Source organism: Strongylocentrotus purpuratus, unplaced genomic scaffold (genome assembly GCF_000002235.5).
Source record: "Strongylocentrotus purpuratus isolate Spur 01 unplaced genomic scaffold, Spur_5.0 spur5_scaffold_6, whole genome shotgun sequence".
Lineage (NCBI taxonomy): Eukaryota > Metazoa > Echinodermata > Echinoidea > Camarodonta > Strongylocentrotidae > Strongylocentrotus > Strongylocentrotus purpuratus.
Window position 1 is genome coordinate 30,885,118 of NW_022145612.1, and position 23,218 is coordinate 30,908,335.

The 23,218-nt window shown below is 36.2% G+C and overlaps 1 protein-coding gene across 1 annotated transcript in view; it reads left to right on the plus strand.

Moving 5' to 3' along the window:
* The first annotated feature begins 389 nt into the window (after window positions 1-389).
* The window catches only part of LOC100889727 (glutamyl aminopeptidase), a 39,275-nt gene continuing 16,446 nt past the window's right edge, over window positions 390-23,218 (plus strand). Inside the window, exons 1-6 of the mRNA XM_030999970.1 lie at window positions 390-535; window positions 8,735-9,547; window positions 16,874-17,153; window positions 19,132-19,252; window positions 21,996-22,150; window positions 22,760-22,873. Coding sequence (XP_030855830.1) covers window positions 8,760-9,547; window positions 16,874-17,153; window positions 19,132-19,252; window positions 21,996-22,150; window positions 22,760-22,873 — 1,458 coding nt within the window. The 5' untranslated portion in view covers window positions 390-535; window positions 8,735-8,759. The remainder of the gene's footprint in view (window positions 536-8,734; window positions 9,548-16,873; window positions 17,154-19,131; window positions 19,253-21,995; window positions 22,151-22,759; window positions 22,874-23,218) is intronic.

Sequence of the window (23,218 nt, forward strand, 5' to 3'; positions counted from 1 at the left end):
ACTACTACTACTTCTTCTATGTACTAGGTAATACACAACTTATAATGGTAATAATGATAATGATTATAATAATGATGATAATAATAATTATCATATTAATGAGAAGAAGGAAAAAATGATTATGATGTTGATGATGATAAGATGAAGGAGGAGGAGGAGGATGATGATGGTGGTGGTGGTGATGTGTATAATGATGATATTATGATGATGGTGATGGTATACAAACAAAGAACAAAGAAACAAGCTAAAAAGAGTTGTTTAATTGAATAAAGTCCTTCACATCACGGATTCTTGTTTCTATTGTTTTGCTTCTTAGTTAGTTGTATACTGGGATACACCGGAGTTTTTTTTTTCTTGTTTTTTTTCTTCACATCAGCAATTATACTCATCCATCATCATGCAGCGATCAAGCTAGTTCAGTTCTTCTCGGCGAATCGACGTAGTCTACTTGCCAATTGATATCCGAAGAAGCAGAAGTTGCAATCAGACTCTTGAGTTTTGAGCAGAATATAACATTTCGTCTTGTCATTGCTTGGTATGTATGTTATACCTGCTTATTATTAGACGAAAATATGAATATAAAAATTGACTGTTTAGCTTTGAGCCCTGGCTAGCATCAACGTTGTACGTGAAGGATTAGGCCAGGCCAGGCCAGGTCAGCGGGCAAGTCAGTGCCAGCACCTCTGCCTCGCCTCCTCGCCTGGCCAGCGAGCACTTTCTGATGCTGTTCTGCTGTATCACGATCGACCAGCTCTGGCTGAGATGCATGTTGTTGGTGGTTGTAATTTAGCGTCTATGTATGGCAGTCAGTCAGTTTTGAATATTCTCATAAACCATTTTTTCCTTCTAAAATAAATACGAACTTTATGTGATATAATTATGAACATTAAATAGACTATTGACTTTTCTCTTATCACGTTTACTATTTCTGATTGATCATTCATTGCCATGCATTGACATTGAAATGTCTCTGCTCTGACTCTGTATTTTTTAAATAAATTATACTGGTAGTCTTTAGACCAGTAGACTATAAATTTATGGTATTATGCCAGGTTACCAAATCAAGTGATAGATTGGACTACCGCATATATATACCGGTACCAGTATTTCTATGGAGCTTGCATTAATGTGTGATCACGATCCCAGGTGCAGTGCCAGTGATGCGATGCAAGTAGAAAAGCGCAAGACTAATTTAAGTCTGTGCCGGTGATATAGGCCACACAATCATGATACAGACAGGGTCAAGTGCAGTAACACAAAGCTTAGCAATAACAGTTGATTGCAGATCTAGTCCACCGTTTTTCAACCTTTTCTTTCAGTGACAACACCCTTTTCAGAAATAACAAGTTACATATCGCCCCAATCCCAAATTCATCACAGAAGATATTATTGATACAGTGGATTCATGATCCTCAGCATGCTGCACTATCTAGCCACAGCAGTGTTTAGTGGATTTGACATACATGTAATGCATCATGGAAAAAGTCAACATCATATCGGCTGTAGCTATAGGCTTTGTTGTGCCTTAGCTAGGAGGAGATACGGGGTATTGATCAGAATGTTTGGTCTGTAGCTAGGGTGCAGGTCCAAGTGAGGATCGTCCGCATAAACAAGAATATTCTTGTATACGCGGAGGGTTTGGGGTTCCCGATCTGCACCCTGGCGATGCAAAAAACAGACTTATTTTTGCGGATGCATCTGTCCGCGTTTATGAAGACAATCCTCATTTGTGCGGACGATCCTTATTCTCGGCCCATCCTACTGTTGGTGGGGAAGATTTAAATAGCTTAACCAGGGTTTTAAAAAATGGGGTCTTATCGACCCTTCTCAATATTTTGGCCTCTGTGTTGGGAAAACTGACCATAGAATTATAGTCACTCTTGGTCAAATAATTTTCCAAATCGTTATTAGGTTTATCAGCAAAGGAGATTTTATTGGCCTTTTCTCCAATTTATATAAAATTGTGACCTGATGCTAGATGAAGGGGTCAAACTGACTGCCATCAACAATAATGGTAATTTATGTCACTTTTGGGCCAAAAATGGCCTTTGAATTAATTTTTCTCAAAAATCAAGCTATATAATCTGTCAGAATTAATTGATGGGTGGATTTTGAAATCTGAATTCACTGAAAAATTTGCCCTGATATCGGAACAATTTATCTCGTTAAATAAATTTACACAAATAGGACCCCTTTGGTCATATCGATTGGTGGCTAGCGATTTGCTATGCTGCAAAGGTTGTAAGATATCAATTTAAGAGCCGAAAATTTGGCCTGTCGCGGTCTACCGATGGGGGACGTTTTAAATTGTGAATCCAACTTGTCAAGTGCCATGTACATGTACAAACCTATGGGCTGTTATTTGTTGCAAACAATAAAAAAAAAAATAACACCTTTAATATATGTTACAAAATTATTTCTGTAATCAGAACACTAGATAAGATATAAAACAATGTATGCGGGCACCTCGTTGCAAAAATATGGAGGTGTTTAGGCACTTTGCTGCCAGATATCATCCTGTTTCTAAATACTGTGAGTGAGGAAGAAATAAACTTTTTATCTTTAAAATGCTATTTCCTTGTGAAATTACATACTCTAGCAGCTTCTAATATTGGGTGTTTCACAAAATAGATGTTCTTCCAAAAAAAGTAATTTGTTTTTAACTAAATTTCTCTCGCGGCACCACTAGATATGCCTTGCGGCACTGCGAGATTCCAAATCAAAATTACATTTTCACCATGCTGGTACGCTTCATATTATTGAGATATGGAACTGTGTACAAACTTGGATCATGCACAAATAATTCACACTACCATTGTACATCATGAACAATTGCAAAATAGCAATCAATAATTTGCCAACTTTTCTTTTTGTTTCGTTGCCCAGGTGTTATCTAAAGAGAATTATGCTCCCTCGTTCAATAGCTGAAAGGATTTTCCACCACATTCCCAGACAGACCCAAACTCGAGATAGCAGTGTAGGCATTTAATTTGAAACAACCATCTAAAGAGAGACATTTGAAGTCTTGAAGATATATCTAAAAACTTGACTGCAAATTAATGATTGCATTTTCCAGTAGAGCTGGTAAGAAAAGAATGAAGTTATTAGATAGGTTTAGACCCGTGTCTAATCCTAGTATCATAGAAATACATGGATCTGTACACTGTACAGTACATTCATTGCTACTGCACTTGAATACATGAGGGCCGATAAAGACTGCAGGGCAGCGTTTCACGAAACCGTCATAAGTACAAGTTCACCGACATCCCATTGAAACGTGTGTTAAAGTTAATACACGCATTTCAATGGGATGGCAGTGAACTTGTACTTATGACGGTTTCGTGAGACGCTGCCCAGTTCATTCCTTCCCAGTGCATGTAGACATTTTAAAGCACAATGGCTATCTGGTTGACTGACTTCACTTGTGTGTTCAGTGCCCTGTTACATCAAACTTGTTATCAATAACAAGTTATGATAACTGTTATAAGCTACTGAAATCGAGGCATCTGATTGGCTGAGAGCAAAATTTGTCATAGATATTTAGCATTTGTTATTGATAACATGTTTTATGAAACAGGGCCCAGGAACTATTCATGAAGACAATGGAGGATCTGGATGAGCGAACTTGAAATGGTGGTTCAGTCAAAAAGACAAGCTGCAAAACTAGTCCTGTTAAGATTTTTCAAAGTACAGGTGTATGTGTAGCCAACAAAACAGACCCAAAATGAACTAGGATTATCCTGACTATACATCAAACAAACTATTATGGTATATATACATGTACAGGTACATATGTAGCTTTTAACCAAGAAGTGAAGTAGTAACAACTTAACAATTATGGAGCTCAGAGAGGGACTGCCGATCAGGCCCCCACTACTCATTTATTCTATGGTAGTGTGGAATTATTTGTGTGTAGATGAATTGTGAATGGAAATTGTAAAGGCGTGTTCACTGATCACACAACATAACTCTCTTTTTAATTTAACTACGAGGAAACAAGGTTGCACTGGCAATAAAATACATGATAAACTGTATTCCCTTTTCGTTATTTTATTGGATACTGATTTGCAGACACAACACTTGCAAAGTGTAGTCATGCAAGCAAATAAATGATTCAGAATGAGAATCACATGAATGAGGATCGTGGATATTGCACGGAGTTTAAATGGTCATGTATGAGATGGACATGAATAAATTGAATGCGATGAATAAATAGAGCTTACGACAATGGTAGAAATGACGTCGAAAGTCCATGAAGATGATGATGAATGAAACGAAGAAAGGGGCTCACGCGATGATTGTGCGGAGGCTTGATGATGGAAACGCGACTTCGTTGACGTGGCTGAAGAGCCGAGAAGAACGCGATGTCGATGCCGACGCTCATGATGATGATGAATGTAGCGCTCGGGCGAGAAGAGAAGGAAAGAAATGTGGCGCTCGACGACGAGGCAGTGAGTCGCTCGATGTCGGAGGCACAGGTTGAAATGTAGACATCAAAGCCGGTATAGTGGTGATCGTGAAGAGCAGTGAGTCGCTCGATGCTGGATCGATGAGCCGGACTTTGAAGTGAAATCATCAGAGTTGCAGTGAGATGGACTCGTTGATGAAAGTTCAGGCGAGCTACAGTGAATCGAGCTCGTGTGTGAAGAAGAAGCTAGCAGCTCCCAGCGGAGAATCAGGAGCCATGTCGGGTCCTGATTTAAGCGTTCCACTGCAAGACTGTCAGTCCTTTAAAGACGGCAGGATAAAGAGTTGATGTGCCATACAAGAGATGATAGGCACGGAAGAGAATTCTCCAAATGATATGAAGGAGGTTAGAATTGTAGAAGGATTTGCTCCTTGTGTATGCATGGGGCAAATTGTGATGGTAGAGGTGACATTCTCATATTGACGTGTTACTTCATCGAAGTACTATGAGAAGTGTAGTGGTGAAGAAAGTTAGAGAGTATGATGTTGTTTTCATCCTTCTTGGGAGGCAGGATAAAACAAAGAGGGTACTATATACCAATTCTGGGAAGGGAGAGTGAGTCACTGGTGATTACCAGCTAGGTACAGGGACATTGAAGCCATTATGCTGACACTTGTTGATAAATATACATGTATAGGGGCAGTGCCTGGCATAATGTCAGAGGGCAATGTCCTCCCGAATTGGGTTTACAAAGTAACAAATGAAATTTGGAAATGAAGAAAGATGAAATGAGGAAAATACTACAGTAGACAAACTTAATCTTTGTGACTATAGATTAACATAAAATTACATTACTTTTTCATGTAGAAATGTATGCTAAAATTGCCAAAATACATAAACAATTGCAGATTATAAAGAAACAACAAAACTGTACAGGATGCCAAAAAATGTTTTGTTATTTTTCAGTCTTGTCAAATGATTTAAATAAGAAGTTCCTGTATGACCCATGTCAACTGAAGATGATTTGTAATTTTGTAGCTTTTACTTCCTAAATATACACTTCGGGATATTGTATAATCACAACAACATAGCTTTAATAACTGAAGGTTACATTTAGCATTTCCTCTCTTTAATGCCTGCTGAACTGTGAATATGCTAACAGATGTAACAGTGAAAAAAAAAAACTCATGATTCATGGTTGTGATTTATTATACCTTGAGTTTGCCAACAGTAAGTGTGTTTTTAACATATGTGTACAAGGCATTACGAGAGAGAAAAGATTGTCATGGCCTAGTATCCTGGATTATTGAGGTCTGTGTCATTGTGATTATGAATTGGGGGTATGCCATATTCATCGAGCTCACGAGCTGTGTAGTTAAACAACATGAAGTTCATTAAAGGATTAAGGTATGATCAATTATTTATTTAAATTTACCATTTTAGCTGTGAAATTCCCCTGTGAAGTACATGTAGACACTTGTATTAATATTGTAACCAGCAATGATACATGTATACACATGTGTAAAAGTAAAACATCATTTTGTACAAGAATATACCTGTGCGGCTTGCCAATAAACTAAGCAGTTTGATAAATTACGTGGGAATGAATTGAAAACAATAAACTGCATGTTCATAGTTTGAGAAATTAAGTTACGTGTATAATTCAACATTTCAAAACAAAATTAAGTGAGGGATTACCTGTCCATTATCTATTTTTAACAGTCATGCATGTATAAATTGTATAATTACAAATTATTTGTATACATTTATACAATAATAATAATAATAATAATAATATTTAGCATTTATATAGCGCTTTATACAATGTCTCCAAGCGCTTTACAAATATACTATTACCCCGGTCATTGGATTCAGTGCTTGCCTGCACACACTGTGTGCACAATCTCCACTCCCTGGGGAGCATTCCAGCCAGGCATTACTTGATGCTCAAAGACTGTTTGACCAACAATAATGGTCGCATCCTAGCGGGTACCCGTTTAAAACCTGGGTGGAGAGTAGCAAATGCAGGTTAATATCTTGCCAAAGGATATTAGTGCCATTTCAGGATTCGAACCCTCGACCTTCACATCTCCAGTCAAGCACCTTAAACTACTCAACCACGGCACTCCCACTCCAATGGGTTCCATACATTTGTTTCTCACAGGGGGTTCATATTTAAAATATATCATGAATGTAAATTTCTTTCCCTCCCTGCTCCTCTCTGTCCCTCTGTCTTCAGCCTTTGGTCCTGAAATTTCAAGAAATGGACTCTGAATAATTGCAAGCTAGAACCATTTGAAACTTTTGCTTTTAGTTTTAAATTTAGTGTTCATGGCATGGGAAATGATAAGAGGTGTAAAAACATGAGCAAATTTGTTTTCTTCAAATTATGATATTCTATATTGTAGGTAATTTTCTTGATGTAATCAAATTGAATGCACTAATCTTTGATAAGTACCTTGTTACAAATTATTTCATTCACCTGTTACAAATAATTGTAATTCAATAGTCGGAATGCAAATTACATACGTTAATTGTTGCGAGGCAGAATAAAGATTCTGGCTTGTCCTACCTAACATCATATATGCAGCTCGCATTCTGACCATTGAAATACAATTATTTGTAACAGGTGAGTGAAATAATTTGTAACAAAGCACTTATCAAAGCTTTGTGCGTTCAATTTGATTACATCAGGAAAATTACCTACAGTATAGAATATCATAATTTGAATAAATTTTGTCCATGCTACCTTCTGTAAATATTTCTCTACCCACACTCTTTTTCCATCTTTCTTCCTTCCTTCTTCCTTCCTATAAACCTAATTTGCATGCATCGCTTCATGTTGTAAATGTATGTATTTTTATTTTCATTCTCGATACTGTACTGTAGGATGTCACTTCAAGCTTATGCTTAACACCCCTTTTTTGTGTATACATGAAGTATGAAATAGTACAACAACAACAACAACAAGAACAGGTGTACCATTTTCTGACCATTAAAAGCATCCAAACCAAGAACAAACAATAACAGTCAGATCTTTTGAAAAAATACAAAGACATTCTTGACATTGTTAACATACAACATACAGTACATGTATGTATGCCTGTAAGTGTTGAAATGTACTGTACAAGGTCTGTTATTTAACCTATTTACCAATCAATTCATGGATGTTTCTTTCCAGAACTCTTAGACCCCTGATACAGTGAGCAAAAGGCCGGGCCTGGCCTCGCACTGTAAACGCGCAAAAGGCCAAATGCGAGGCCAAACCGGCCGCGCATTTGGCCCTGCTCTGGAGGTAGTCTCCGCCGTGGCCTGGCCCGGCATTTTCTCACTGTAAGCGCACGCAGGGCCAGGTTGTGGCCTGGCCCTGTTACCCCGGAAGTGAAAGTTGGCCGTGTATAGGAAATTGGGGAAAAGATTCACTGCAAATCGTGCGCGACCGAATCTGCACCGTGACCCCCGGCGCGCCCCCTAAATAATCATTTGTTTACATGCAGAGCGCCACTCTGAAAAAAAAATATTGAAAGGTTCTGAGCCAGGCCGCGGCCTGGCCTAGCACTGTAAACGCACAAAATTGCGGGGCTGAGTATGCCTGGCCTGGCCCTGGCCCTTTTCTCACTGTAAACGGGGTCTTAGTGGCAAACTATTTCCTTGACCTATTATGTATGATGATGATAGAATAGGCCATTTTCGTAATGTAACCAAATTTGATGCATAAGTCTTTGTGAAGTGCCTCAATACAAATTATTTCATTCACCTGATAAGAATAATAGTATTTCAAAAGTCAGAATGCAAACTGCATATATTAAGTGTTGCTAGGTAGGACAAACATTGCTTGACCTACCTAGCAACACTTAATATATGCAGTTTGCATTCTGACTATTGAAATACTATTATTCTTATCAGGTGAATGAAATAATTTGTATTGAGGCACTTCACAAAGACTTACAGTATGCATTAAATTTGGTTACATTACGAAAATGGCCTATTTCAAAACAGCTGTAAATTGACCTTTTGAAAAGAAAAGAAAAACTTTCAATGGCAACTTTTGTTCAAGAAGTATGCATACATTTTGGTGGATCTACAGGTTACTGGTTCTAAACAATAGTACCTGCTCATCAGGTTCACCACAGAATCATTCAAGCAACAAACTGGGGCAGGGCAAATTCAGTGTTAGTGGCTGATGCGATCACAACACCATTGTTTAGCTAAAAATTGTTTTAAACCAGCAACCTTAACAAGTAGGTCAGTATGAAAACTATTTCAAATATTGTAGGGTCAGCTTTGTTTTTCATTTATTGATTCTTTTCTTTTAATTGTCCTCAGATACGGTGGGTGGCAAGCTTTCACAATGACGTCGTACAGACAGCTGCAGAGCGATGATGTCAGTGATCAGTTTGATCTGGATTCCCAGCCAGATGCTTTTAAACCACGGGAAGAAGTGGAGGTACAGATCGAGCCCACCAGAGCCAGAACCAAATCACGGGTGCGACTCCCAAACACAAACTGTACAAAGAACAAGGTGATTGCTGTTCTAGTCATCATGCTCCTGGTAATGTTTCTTGTAGCATCTGTTACAATCTATGAACTGGACAAACATGGCGTTCAGTGCCATAACGATGCACAGGAAATCAAAGCAACGACTAGTCCACCAACAGAGCCAACTACCACGGCATCAGCAGCTACAACGACTAAAGTAGCACCACCAACTGCAGTGGCTCCCACACAGGCAACTGCAACAAATGGCGAACGGTTTCCATGGGATGAAATTCGGCTCCCATCGTCTGCCAATCCCTTTGAGTACGAAATCTTCTTACATCCTAACCTCTCAACGTTTGAAGTACGGGGCAATGTTGTCATTCACTTTAACACGACAGAGGAGATATCCTTCCTTATACTTCATGCCAAAGACATATCCATCCTCATGCCAGAATCGATAGAGTTAGTTGATCAACCAGAGGCAAGTGTTGCTGTTGAGAAGCTCCTCTTCTTCAAGAAAAACGAGCAGATATCTGTTCATTTTGCGAAACCTATCAGCAACGATGCGCACTGTATCCTGACATTAGAGTTCAACTACACGTTAGCAGAGGGTTTGGATGGATTCTACAGGAGCTCCTATAAAAAGAATGGAAATCCAGTGTAAGTATGAAATCCAATCCATGATAGTTTTATACCGGTTACGAGTCGGGTTGCAACAGATAATGGTTTATTCTCATTATCTTGTGATGAAGCAAAAGTTGAATTTGTTTGTATCCCCAGTGTGTATAAGAACTGTGATTAGGATTTTTGGTTAGGTCCCCATAATGCAAGTAAGTAAAGGAAAAACTGGAATTTGGAAGGGAAAAAATTTGCCCCAGAATAAATCAAGTATCAAGAAATAGAATAGAATGGAGGAAAAAAGGAAAAAATATTATTTCTTACATTTCCAGGTTAAGTCAGTGTCAAGAAAACACTGCAAGGTGGGATCCTGAATTTTGAACTCTTCCTATAGATACATGTGCACTTGCTCATGTGTCAAATTTTTAATTACAGGTATACATATTTAGGTTCTTTAAAGATTTTAACAATTAAAACAAATACAAACATGTAGCAAACAATTTTGTTCCTACATGTATCTTGTATCCAGAGTGTCAAGTTTCAAGTATTAATGACTGTAGAGCTGAGCAGGGCATTGACTCTGTATTGAAGTTTATGAGTTAGTGCCTTTCTGGCTCCTAATAAACAATATATTCCTGATATCAAATTATTGTCTGACTGAAAGTGAAAGTTGTTTCATAAAAAGCACTTTAGTTTGTATACTTGCTCGGTCCATTGTCAGTTTGATGTTAGATCTCTTTAGATGAATCGTTCAATGCTGTAAACTAATATTTTAGGGTCTGATAACTTTCACATAAAGTATATAACTTCCCTTTTTATGATTTTTTAGTCATTTGACATTCCCCATCACTGAAAATTGATTTTCCCTTCTCTAAAGTTCTCTTACATACATTGTTCTACTAGTGTTTGTCACAAGTTTCACAACCTGTACATCATTCATTTGACATTGATATAATTGAGGACACAGTGAAGGAACGACTTGATGATAATAATATCAACTACAAAACATTGAGATTGATAACATTCTGAAATCTGTTGGTACTTTTGTTATCCAATCATTTTTTACCCTCCACATTACTTATTTTCTTTCCTGGATGATGACAGTTGTTATGGTATGGTTAGGTTTATAGTCTTAAGTTGTTTTTTCTGTTTGCTTTTTTTATTTTATTTTTTTAATTGTTGTATTTTTCAACGATATTCTTTGAATTAGCCTTTATTATTACATCATCGATACAGGCCTCATCGATACAGGCCTGGCACAGTCGCCCTGAGAGAGATTCGCCGCTACCAGAAGAGCACTGAGCTTCTCATTTTGATACATTATTGATACATTATTTGATACATAATTGATACATTATTCTTAGTTTACCTTAAATCACTATTTGGTCCATGTTGTACGTTATATAGAACTTGGCCATAAATGTTTCTATAATTTCAATCAGACTTTTTTAAATCATATTATTTTCTATAGGCCAACAGGGCCAATTAGTTGTAACAATGCTACCCTGTAAAAATAGAATACTCATAAAAAAGCAAACAAATAAACAAATACATGAATTCAAACAAGTAATAATATATAAAGATAAAAATAATTGAAGCTACTTTATTCATGAAACAGACAGAATTCTGGGAAAAGATCTTGTTTTCAGATCCGGCAGTGGGCGTGGGATGATATTGTAGTTGTGGCATTAACCAAATCAGGTCTAGAGACGACATGACAGCCAATCAATATGAGTAGACGCTGGAATGGCATTGGTAATTTCCTGTGCAACCAAATAAATATACATTGTATGTGAGATTTCAGGTCACCATTTTGTTTGATAGAATCCATCAATCACAATAGAAGCACCTGCACCTAACAAATAGCTGGCGCGTTGGGGTCTGTGAACAAGTGACAAAGTGGTCACCTCAAAGGTCAAGAAAAAAAGGCTTTATTTGTTAACCTGCATATTTATTTATTTATTTATTTATTTCTGATATTCAGGGTGGCACAAATCACCATTTTGGTGGTCTTCCATGAGATCCTGTTTGGTAAGAATAAAACAAATAACAGCATAAAAAACAACATAGATAAATACACAAGCATAGAAACAGGTAAAATACTAATTAATTGGTATTCCCATGAAATAACTGATCATTCAAGAATCACCCTTGATCATTTACAAGAAATAGGTGAATGGAATTTTTCAAATTAAATACAATTAAAAAAAAATGAAATGAAAATTAAAAAAAGAATGGATGATAACGACTTACGGTATTCAAATGAAGAAATTTTTTTGCTTGAAAACGTTCATTTTATAATCTGATATAGCTTAACGCACAGGATACCAAAATTGTAATAATAAATAAATAAATAATACTATATAGTTAACAACTACAGTAGTTAGTACCTCTTTGGGGGGGGGATGTTTTTCATAACTCAAGAATAAAATGTGGACTTGTTGAATTAGGGTCTTTGTTGAATAAATTAGATGTATAGTACAGTGTACATGTAAGTTCAATAATAATATGTCACATTCACAAGAAACTTAAATTGACACAAATAATTTTTTCACATACAGGTAGGTACTTGAAAAATTTCAAAACATGAATAATTTAGTTGTCAACTGTACACAATAAAGAAAAGCTAATTGGACTACCCTTACACATGTAAATGTGTACAGGTATACTCCTAAATTTAAGTGGAATGTTGAATATTGTTGTCTCTTTGAACGATTAGAAAGTAAATAATTAATCAAAAGCTACACAAAATATTAGATGACTTTGTAAACATACATGTACATGTACATGTAGATATATATTTGTAGCAAAATAAGGAGACAAACTTGAGATAAACCTTTCTATTTCACCCTAATTCAATTCAGATAAACCTCGTAATAAATTGATTCTCAAACTTTAAAGTTAAAGTAAAAAAAAAATCGGTGGAATGAAAAAATTCATGATGATCATATCAACCATACAGATGAAGATGGATGCCACATACAGTATATTAGGTATTAATGGAGGAAGCAGCACATTCAGTTCAACATTCAAGAATGTCTAGCTTCGAGGCAGTTCTTAAATGTCATGTTTTGAATATTGCCATACTGTACATTAAAGTACATTAAAGGACTTTGTGACTTCGCATATTCATTAATATAAATCATGATATCAGTTAAGGTTGTGAATGCATGCACATGTACATGTATGTACAGTAGTTGATGCAGGCATTTTATTTGAATAGATCTTCAAGCTTTAATGGGATACTGATTTCCCTGTTGCTCTCTAATAAATGTCAAAGTAAAGTGCACAGTAGGCTATTATCGGATGAATGTACTTTATGGTCGACAATTTTCACTTCAGTATTTGGAAAAAGCGAAAAATGTTTGTGGACCAATTGTAGTATGAAATTCGTAATTTACTCTCTCACGTGAAACTATTTGACTTGAATACACATCAGGCCTGATCATTACCCAATTTAAATCGGTTTCCTGATTCTTTTTTTCCCCCTGATTTCTTCCCCCCCGCAATTGTACCTCTATTACCCCCATGTTTTCACAATTTTCTTACTCAAATGGCGGGGGAATGTTGTTGGATGCCCTTTTTTTCTCTTCTTTTTTTTTACACATTCCATCAAATAATTCTCAAGATTTTAGATTTTTTTTCAAAATTTAGTTTTGTGCATCCATTTACCAAGAGAACATGCACATTATTTGCCCTGATTTAACATCTGGTAGTGATGCTGCTGTAACTGCACTATCTAAAGCATGTACATGTATGCAACTATGCTTACAGTTCTCAAAGCTTTGGGAAAACATAGACTGGAGAGTGCTTATCAAATCACGGCTTCAATGTAATCAGATCGTGGATGCAATTATGATATAGTGCTCGACAATATCATTTGAATGCCAGTTCTACTGATGCGAATAAGATTCAATGGATGAGTTATCCCTGTGGAAGTCAAAACCTTCATCTTTCACAGGCATTGCTTTGCATGAGTTGAAGCAGCGATGTCCTCGTTCTCTTCAAGCTTTGGTCCTGAAATTTCAAGAAACTTACTCTGAATAATTGCAAGCTACATGTAGAACCATTTGAAACTTTTACTTTTAGTTTTAAATTTAGTGTTCATGGCATGGGAAAGGATAACAAGTGTGAAAACATTAGCGAAATTTGTTCAAATTATGATATTCTATACTGTAGGTCATTTTCTTGATGTTTAAATTGAAACCACTAATCTTTGATAAGAGCCTTGTTACAAATTATTTCATGCACCTGTTACAAATAATTGTAATTCAGTAGTCAGAAGGCAAATTGCATAAATTAATCGTTGCCAGGTAGAACAAACATTTTGGCTTGTTCTACCTAACATTATGTAATATATATGCAGCTCGCATTCTGACTATTGAAATACAATTATTTGTAACAGGTGAATCATATAATTTTGTAACGAAGCATTTATCAAAGCTTAGTGCGTTCAATTTGATTACATCAAGAAAATTACCTACAGTATAGAATATCATAATTTGAATAAATTTTGTCTATGCTACCCTCTGTAAACATTTATGAATGCAAATTTAGATGCAAGTATGTGAACAGTACATGTATGTGAATGTGTATGTGGATAGGTAAAAGGGCAAGGGGAGGGGCGGTCAATCCAAAATATCTTAAATTACATGTTATCAAATATCAATAACTACCATGATGGCATTTAGAAATATAAAAAATCCAAGTTGTATGAAAAACACTACTGAATATGTGCAAAGCAATTTTTTTTGCAAATAGAGTGAATACTAACGCCATATTGCTATATGTATGCAAATCATATTTTCAGGTAAAGAATCTTGAGCACTTAGTGCCATTGTTAAATAAAGAAAAATGAAAGCAATGCGTGAAGGGGAGCTTGAGTCATTTATGAATCAGCATCCATTATGTGCTTTCATCAGACACTCGAGATCATCTTGAGAGCCCAGGGGCTAGGTTGGGGAAGGTAGAAAACTGCCTTCCTTGCTCAATTGAATTTTAATGCCATCAAGCCCTACAGTGTTAGGCATTTCCAATTGGATAGTCATTATGTTTGTTAGGCGCCAGTCAATTGCCAAATGAAATTTTTATCAGATTTTTTTATAATTTTACCTCGCCGTAGAATACATAGAGTAGAAGAATCAGCAACTGACTCATTTTTAAGTCAGTCCGTAAGTCTGTCTAGGAATAAAATGGAAATGGGGTAAAGAGTGTGTACTACAATGTAGATTAGTCATCACATATTTCAGATGTTTAATGCATAGTTATTGTGTATCGACTACACATTTTTCTTTCATCAATAAAGCTTATGTGATTTGAGATTCTTACTATGTTTACATCAGCATTAGATAATCAGGAACATACCACATATTAGAAATTATACTTAAGGCTCTCTCTCTCTTTCATCTTAAAAGCTCTGTATGAGTATGTAGTTAAATGTACATGTTTGTAGTAAGTCTGCAAGATGTTATTTGTTGAGTTGTATGTAGGGCTCAGCAGGGGTAGGTTCCAATAAAGTCCCTCCCCAAAAATTTCACTTTGAATCTTCCTAAGTAGTATTCAACATGGGACTTGTTGAATGCATTCAAACATCATTAGAGGCTTTTAGATTCGCACAAAGACAATGGGGATTTATATGATCGACGTCCTTTTAATGCACTGCCTTGAATGGACGTCACACGTATCAGTCCACGCAAATTTAAAAGTCCCTAATGTTTGACTGTAGACTCCCAGCAAAAGAGAAAACACAGTCCATGTACCTAGAATTGAAACAGAAATATATGACATAGCCCCAAATCAATAATTTTACCGATCATTAGTCGTATGCAAGAAGCAATAATACATCTGCTTTCTTTTGGACAGCACATGTACAGCAACGTTTCCTCCATGATCAATATTCTATACTAACCAAAATTCTAAACTAACATAGACCAAGCATTTATATATCTAACCTTACACCTACATGTAACCTAAAACCCATTGTCATCATTAGCCATACCCTTTATCTTTGACACAATAAAGCCTGAAACAGTTGTCAGACATCAGAGCAAGTATCGGTCACTGGTGCACCCTGTCTTACCTCATTGGCCTTATTCTAGACAACAGTGTGCTTTATCATGCAGACAGACATGTACAATTAGGGAAGTCGAGCACAATTTGAATAATACCCATGCTTGAGAAAAACAAGTGAGCCTCACAATAACACACTGTGGTCGGTCTGTGTATCTGGAGCAATCATCCCTGAAGCAGCGGTTGTCTATCAACCCGCATCTCAACCACACACACACACCAGGACAATCAGACAGTTTATAATAGACTCATTTACATAATTTGAAGGAGGTGGAGAAATGTGAGGGTTTCAAATGAGCAGCAGACTCAAACAAATAACCAGTATCATTGAATTTGTATTAATGTGCTGGCTCCCCTCTTTCTCATCTTGCACTGCTGTTTGTTTACGACCGAGGTCACAATATCGACTGACAGTGACAGCTTGTGCATGGCAATGCATACGTTATGTTTCACATGTGTGTTGCTTTTATGAAACCAAAAAAGGGGCCTATCATATAATCATTGAAAAGTGAAAATTGCATGTACGAAAGATGTGACATTATACATGCCATCATGAGTTTGATTTTAATTAAGGTACTACAATTCATCTATAAAGGAACAGTTAATTTGCAAGCAAATGTCCATCTGCCGTTTATATACCTCATAGGGTAAAGGTCATGAGAAACATGTATCAGGAGTGTCACCGTTTCACTGACCTTTAAAAGAAGAAATGTCTGCCCTTTAAAAGAAACTACTACAGTCAAACCTGCTTTAGTGACCACCTGTCTACAAAGAAAACATTTTTTTTCCCTTGAATATGGTTTTTCATTGAAACATGTACTAAAGAAACCTGTCTACAAGGACCACTTTTTTTTGTTTTTTGTTGTTGTTTGTTTTACATTCTTACACACATACTTGTTCTTGTTGCCGCATTTGAAAAAATATATTTACCCTGTACGTGTTGTACAGCTGTTCCTTGTATGCTACATGTACATACATGTATTAGGAGGCGTGATAGCTCAGGCGGTAGAGTAATTCGTAATCCAGTGACCCAGGTTCGAAACCAAGTCTTGTTACCAGATCCCTCAGAGAGGACCTGAAGCTGTCGGTCTTCTGGTTGCTTATTAACAAGCATTTATTGCTTTCTTACCTGTCGGGTAAAATAACCACCACCACTGTTAAAAGTCAAATGTATGAATTAACAAGAGCTTAATAAGTCCAATCTTTGTTATTTCTGAATTGTAAATACAAAATATACTAGTAGTAACAGTATTTTGAATACATCATATTAAGTGAAGTGCAATGTTGATATCATTTCAGAACGATGGCTTCCACACAATTTGAGTCGACCTCGGCTCGAAAGGCATTCCCATGCTTTGATGAGCCAGCCATGAAAGCCAAGTTCTCACTGAAGATAGTCCATGATAAGGATCATATCACACTCTTCAACATGCCAGCACAAACCAAGAATGAAACCTATAAGGAGACAGCGCTCCTCTTGGATACCTACCAGACCACTGTTCCTATGAGCACTTACCTGGTAGCGTTTGTTGTGTGTGATTTCATCAGTATTGATGACGTCACAAGCACCGGCACCAAGGTGAGTGTAGTATGAAATGAAAGGGGGGGGATATGATTGATGATGGGAGAATTGGTATGAGAAGTTTGTGGAATGAAAAAGAGTGCAAGACAAGATATTCTTTTGGCCATAATTTCTTTATTTTTTTATATTAAATAAATCTTTTTCATCTTTCTTAATCAGTTCTCTTATGTATTGATTCTACTTGTTTTATGATGAATGTCAACAACGGTTCCTTTTTTTTTTAAAGGTAAGTGAGATGAGACAAGAGTGAAAAAGAGTGTACCATGCATCCTGGTAGGGTTAGAGTTTTGCTTTAAGTGAAACCCAGGCATGATTCTCATGACTAAACCCATATCAGGTCACATCATTTAGTAGCATAGTGCCTGTGATCTCATAATGCCTGAGGTACTCATACATCTAATGGTTTCTTCCATCTCACCAGTATGCACACTAACATGGTGTAAGTTGGGCCATGGATGCAAAATGATAAATCCTGTTTACTTTAGATATACCAATAGAAGCTCTCTCACATTAAAAACACTCATTGGAATCATGCAATGTTGATATTGAATGATATAGAAGGGTGAGGCTATCAATGCGTTCTATTTTTTTAAAAATCATATCAAGTTCAGGTCAATAGTAATGATAATAGTTCGTTCTTATATAGCGCATTTCAGGAATGCAGACCCTCTCAAAGCGCTTTACAGATATTACCCCGGTCATCGGATTCAGGCTTACCCACACACAATGTATGCACTTTCTCCACTCCCTGGGGAGCATTCCAGCCAGGGCCCCGTCTTACAAAGAGTTGATATCAATCGTAAGTTATTTGCGATTGATATCAATCGTAACTATGTACATAAGAGATAGGAGAGTGCAAACTTGCGATTGATTGGAGGACTTACGTTTGATTTGGATCGATCGTAACTCTTTGTAAGACGGGGCCCAGGTGTCATTTTTACAAGCGCACACTTTACTCATCTAACCGCATTAACATTTTCATCCTACCGAGTACCCATTTAACGCCTGGGTGGAGAGTGGCAGATGTAGATTACCGGTAGTGTTGCGGCCGAACTTGAACCTTGGACCTTATGATCCACAGTCCGGTGACATATCCACTCGACCACGACACCTCTACTATGATACCATGATACCATAAAAGTATACATTTGTTATTATGATTAACAAACAGAAGATGTGTGTGAATACAACAATGAGCCGCATCATTTGCAGTGAAGTGAATCAGACCCCAAACCTTGTACATAGTCATAGGAGCAATTTATTACATATTGATGGATTGTGACCACAGGGGCCAAATCGATAGACTTCCACCATGCCTTAGGAAGTAAACGTCCGTCATGTCATTATCTGTTTTCCATTATTCTAGAGAGGATGCAGGATAAAATATACATGTGTGCAGTCAGTCAGTGTGCCAGAACTTCACAAGATTGAGAGTGGAGTGAAATGTGATATTAACTCCTGTCTTGCCATTGGCAGTGAATCCAAGACATAAGTGATAAAAAGATCTACATCTTACTTCCCAATATAATGTAACTTTATATCCGTGGAAAACATCTTTTCCCAATTTGTCGATGAAAGAAAATATTTTAAGTGCAATTTCACTTTGACAGTTTCATTTACATGTTAAATGTCAAAATGTTGTATAGACCAGGGGGGTGTTTCACAAAGACTAAGATCAAATTTAAGTTGGAATTAACTATGGCAGGCCGTTCATGCCACTGTTTGCTCTCATTATTTACTGGTATTGGTCTCCCAAGGGACGTACAAATTATGGTCACAAATCTAAAGGATTTACATTTTTTGAAATTCATTATTGAAGGAAAAAATGTTATCTAAAGATCATTAGCAAACAGAGGCATGAAGGCCTGCCATAGTAAAGTCCAACTTAAAGTCGATCTTAGTCTTTGTGAAACACTCCCCTGAAGTGACAAATATATGTTACACTTATTATTGTTTTTTTTTGTGTTTTTTCAAGGTTTCCATGTATGCTCCTGTGGATCAGATCAACCAAGCAGAATTAGCACTAGAAGTCGTCAACAAAACTATTCCATTCTATGAGACATTATTTGACATCTCATACCCTCTACCCAAGCAAGGTATGTGTCGTTCCCATGAAATCATAAAATTTTAAAAGGTGATTTATTTTGTTTAATTTATTTATTTCTTTATTATTGTTATTTTTTAAAATTATTATTATTATTATTATACTTATATGCATTAGATGGAGAGGAAAAGTGCTGCATTCTGAGTAGGATGAAAACATTCCACTTTCTTTTTATTACTTCAATTTATTATGCTCTCTGCCGATCAGATAGGCTCATGCTATCAGCAGCTATCTTAGATCATGCAGTTGAACGTCTTGCATCGTGACCCATTATCTAGATAGAAGTGGTAGTATTGGATGTCTTTAAGTACATGCCCTGTCCCTACCAGGTTTTGATCAATACTTGGAATAATGCATGACAGAATTGCTCATTCTACTTCTTTGGACTCTCCTTCTCCATTTCACAACAGATGTAATTCAATCAGTGTAATTTCATCTCCATGCTTAATTTCTATTTAGCAAGAGAATAGTAAATATTAATGTCAATTAGCATTACAGATTTCTTGATCTACTTGCCTACAATATTTTTTTTTAAGAGAGAGTGGTAATAATGAAGTTTTGTCCGTGAATTTTGATAAAATCTACTGAATAATTGACAATAATTATTCATTGTTGCTAGAGAGCTGTGACATTTAATCGTAATACAAGTATATTCTTTGTTTAGTTTGTTGAGGTCTGGGGGGGAGGGTTCTTGTTGAATCTTTGTTTTACTCTCAATAACAGCAAGATACATACATGTAAAATTTACACAACAGAGTAAAATCAACATATTAATCAAAACCCAAAATTAAATAATGATAAATGTATATGCAAGTCACACATGATCTACATATACATATGTAGAAGAAACTGTTCATACGCTCTAGAACTAAACTTAAAGGGAAAGATGATTTGCCATTTATATAATACTCAGTCGTGAAAAGCAATTTTTATATTAAAATCACTTTGAAAACAGTGACTCAGTCAACTCATTTTCAAATGCATTATCAATACAATATTATCTTCTTTGTTCAGTCAGTACATGTGCTTTCCTAATGCACCATCAATGGTGATCGTAATGGATTGTAGTCTAGCCTTACCAGCATTGAATTTCATTAACAGATAATAGCATTACAGAGGCAATTTTCAGAGAATTTTGTATAAAGTTAAAATAAACAGCATTGCCATCTGCTAGAAGGGACAAAATAACATAAAATGAATCCAATGACCGGGGTAATAGTATATCTGTAAAGCGCTTAGAGACATTTGTATTAAGCGCTATATAAAAATTAAATATTATTATTATTATTATTATAAATAAAAGAGGATGAATTTGTCCTGCAATGAAAGTAGCAGGAGAATAATTTTTTTAAAGTACAAGCATCTTTATTTAGAGACTACCGGTTCTTAGAGATGAACGCTCCTAGATAAGTGTGAAAAACAATTACAGTTCTGAGGCTGGATTATTGTTCCATTTAGCCTAAGAAATGGCATCACGGAGGCACAAGATTTACATATTTAACGTATTGCAGTAAATTGGATGCCTGGTAATCACAATGCATGGATAGAGTCTGTTTAGAAGTAACAGAAGTCATTGGGAAGTATGGAAGGTTTTTGATGAGATCATGATGAATGAAGGAGCTGAGAAATATGAAATGAAAGTGATATTGAACAAGTTTTAATTTTTGTATGTTTTATTGAAGCCATGCATTTCTTTTCTAACATGTTGTCTTTCAATTTCTTTGCTTCTACTTGTATATAGGGGAGGGAGGGAGGGAGAGAGAGGGAGAGAGAGGGAGGGAGGGGGAGAGAGAGAGAGAGAGAGGAAGAAAGAGAAGAGAAGAGAAGAGATGAGGAGAGAGGAGGAGAGGAGAGAAGAGAGAGGGAGGAGAGAGAGAAAGAAAGAGAGAGAGAGTAAAAAAAAAGACAGATGTTGACAGTAGACAGTGGGGGAAGAAGCACATAAGCAAGAGGGGGTGGAGAGATTATGCAGTGACAGTCTAGAAAAACATGTTTATCGCACTCGAGAGAGAGAGAGACGCTTTATCCTTCAGAAATGCATTACCCTTGATGCTTGATTGCTTCGACTGTCTGTCTAGGAGGAACAAAATGTATTGACAGTGCATGTACACTGAGCGAATAAGAAACACTTAAGTTGAGTACAGATGTGGCTCTAATTTATCCAATGTCATGCCTCAAAAGAATGTTAATTGGCTACATCGAAGCAATACTTACATATATGTTATGGATTATTTGCTATTATGTCAATTATAATTGATTTTAGATGGAAAAGATACTGCTGATGAAGTCAAATTTTGTTGAAAGTTTGGATGTACAATTGTACATGTACTTGTAAATGTATAACATTTATATGCTTAATCACATATATATGTATTATTATTATTATTATGCTTAATCACTTTATGAGAATAACTATTTTTAGGATTGTTGGAAATGCCTGATCAACAGATATAGACAGTTGACCTCTTTTTTATGTTGATGACTACATGTACATTTATTATGATGCCTTGATGGTAATTTATTAATGTGAAAAATACCGGTGTGCAATGTATATTTAATATATATTTAATATATAATTCAAGTTTATTCTTTTTGTCTAAACTGTTTCTACGTACATCTTTTTCTTACCTGTCTCAAATGATTTATTCTTTCTTTTTTTAAGAAATCTTCATGCGTGTATTAATTGTTTCAGTGTTTTTGTTTTTGTTTTTGTTTTTGTTTTTAAATATTTATAGATATGATAGCGATTCCAGACTTTGCGGCAGGAGCGATGGAGAACTGGGGTCTTATCACCTACCGAGGGGCATCAGTCCTCTACAAACCGAATGTCACATCAACTCCGCAAGAAGCATGGATAGTTGTTACTGTTACACATGAATTGGCACATCAGGTAATGAATAATTGTTAAAACCAGAAACTTTTACGTACATGAAAAGTTCTCAAAATTCACGAGTGTTTTAAATTTACAGAGTATCAGGCCACTACTAAATAATTGTCGCTTTTGAATATATATTATTTTAAGGCTACAAATGGCTCTCCATAACTTTTATGTCCAACTTAGAGTTAAGTTAAGTTTGATCTTTGTGAAACACCCCCTGGTCTTACAGTGTATTCCTTTAAGCCACCAGGTATTTGAACAATCAGAAAACGAAACGGCTTTGATAGGATTGTGCTTCATGTTATTGATATCATTTTTTTTAATGGATTTGATTCTAAAATGATACTCCTGAATAGTATGCCATACGGCATATACATCATTTTACACTGCAAATTTGTGTATTCTCAGATTGAAGAAATTAGTAATGTTTCTGTTTGTATAATAACATACTTATTTCTCTTTCTCCCAAAGAGCTGCAAGAGCGCAGTGAAAGACAATTTTTATTTCTTAACAGAACAAAAATGAAAAAGTGTTGCATGCTTCGTTCTAATTTCTGTATGAGTTTTAATATCCCTTGATGAATGTTAATTTACTGTTTGATTTGGTTATCTTACACCGCAGTGGTTTGGTAATTTGGTAACGATGCAATGGTGGAGTGACCTGTGGCTCAATGAAGGATTCGCATCGTTTGTGGAATACATCGGAGCTGATCACTTCAGACCTGAATGGCACATGGTGAGAGCAACAATTCACTTAAAGGGATCCGGTAACTTTGTCTCAGATTCTGAAACAAAATCCTGGATTTAGCTCATGCTGCAATGATAATTATGAACCTTAAAGTCAGTAAGGAACCCCATGACTTTTACAAGCCGATCGCCTGTCTGATTATCAAGATATTTATGATTGGAAGTCGAAACCAAATTTTGCGTTTGCCAAACAGTTTTCATAACACTACAGTCTATTGGGGAAAACGAGTATGGTAAAACCGGTCACTCAAAGATTTTTACTTTTTTGAGGCACTTTTTGATCATTTTGAAGCGCGATTTTTTTCAGGGTTTCAATATTATACCATATTACAGA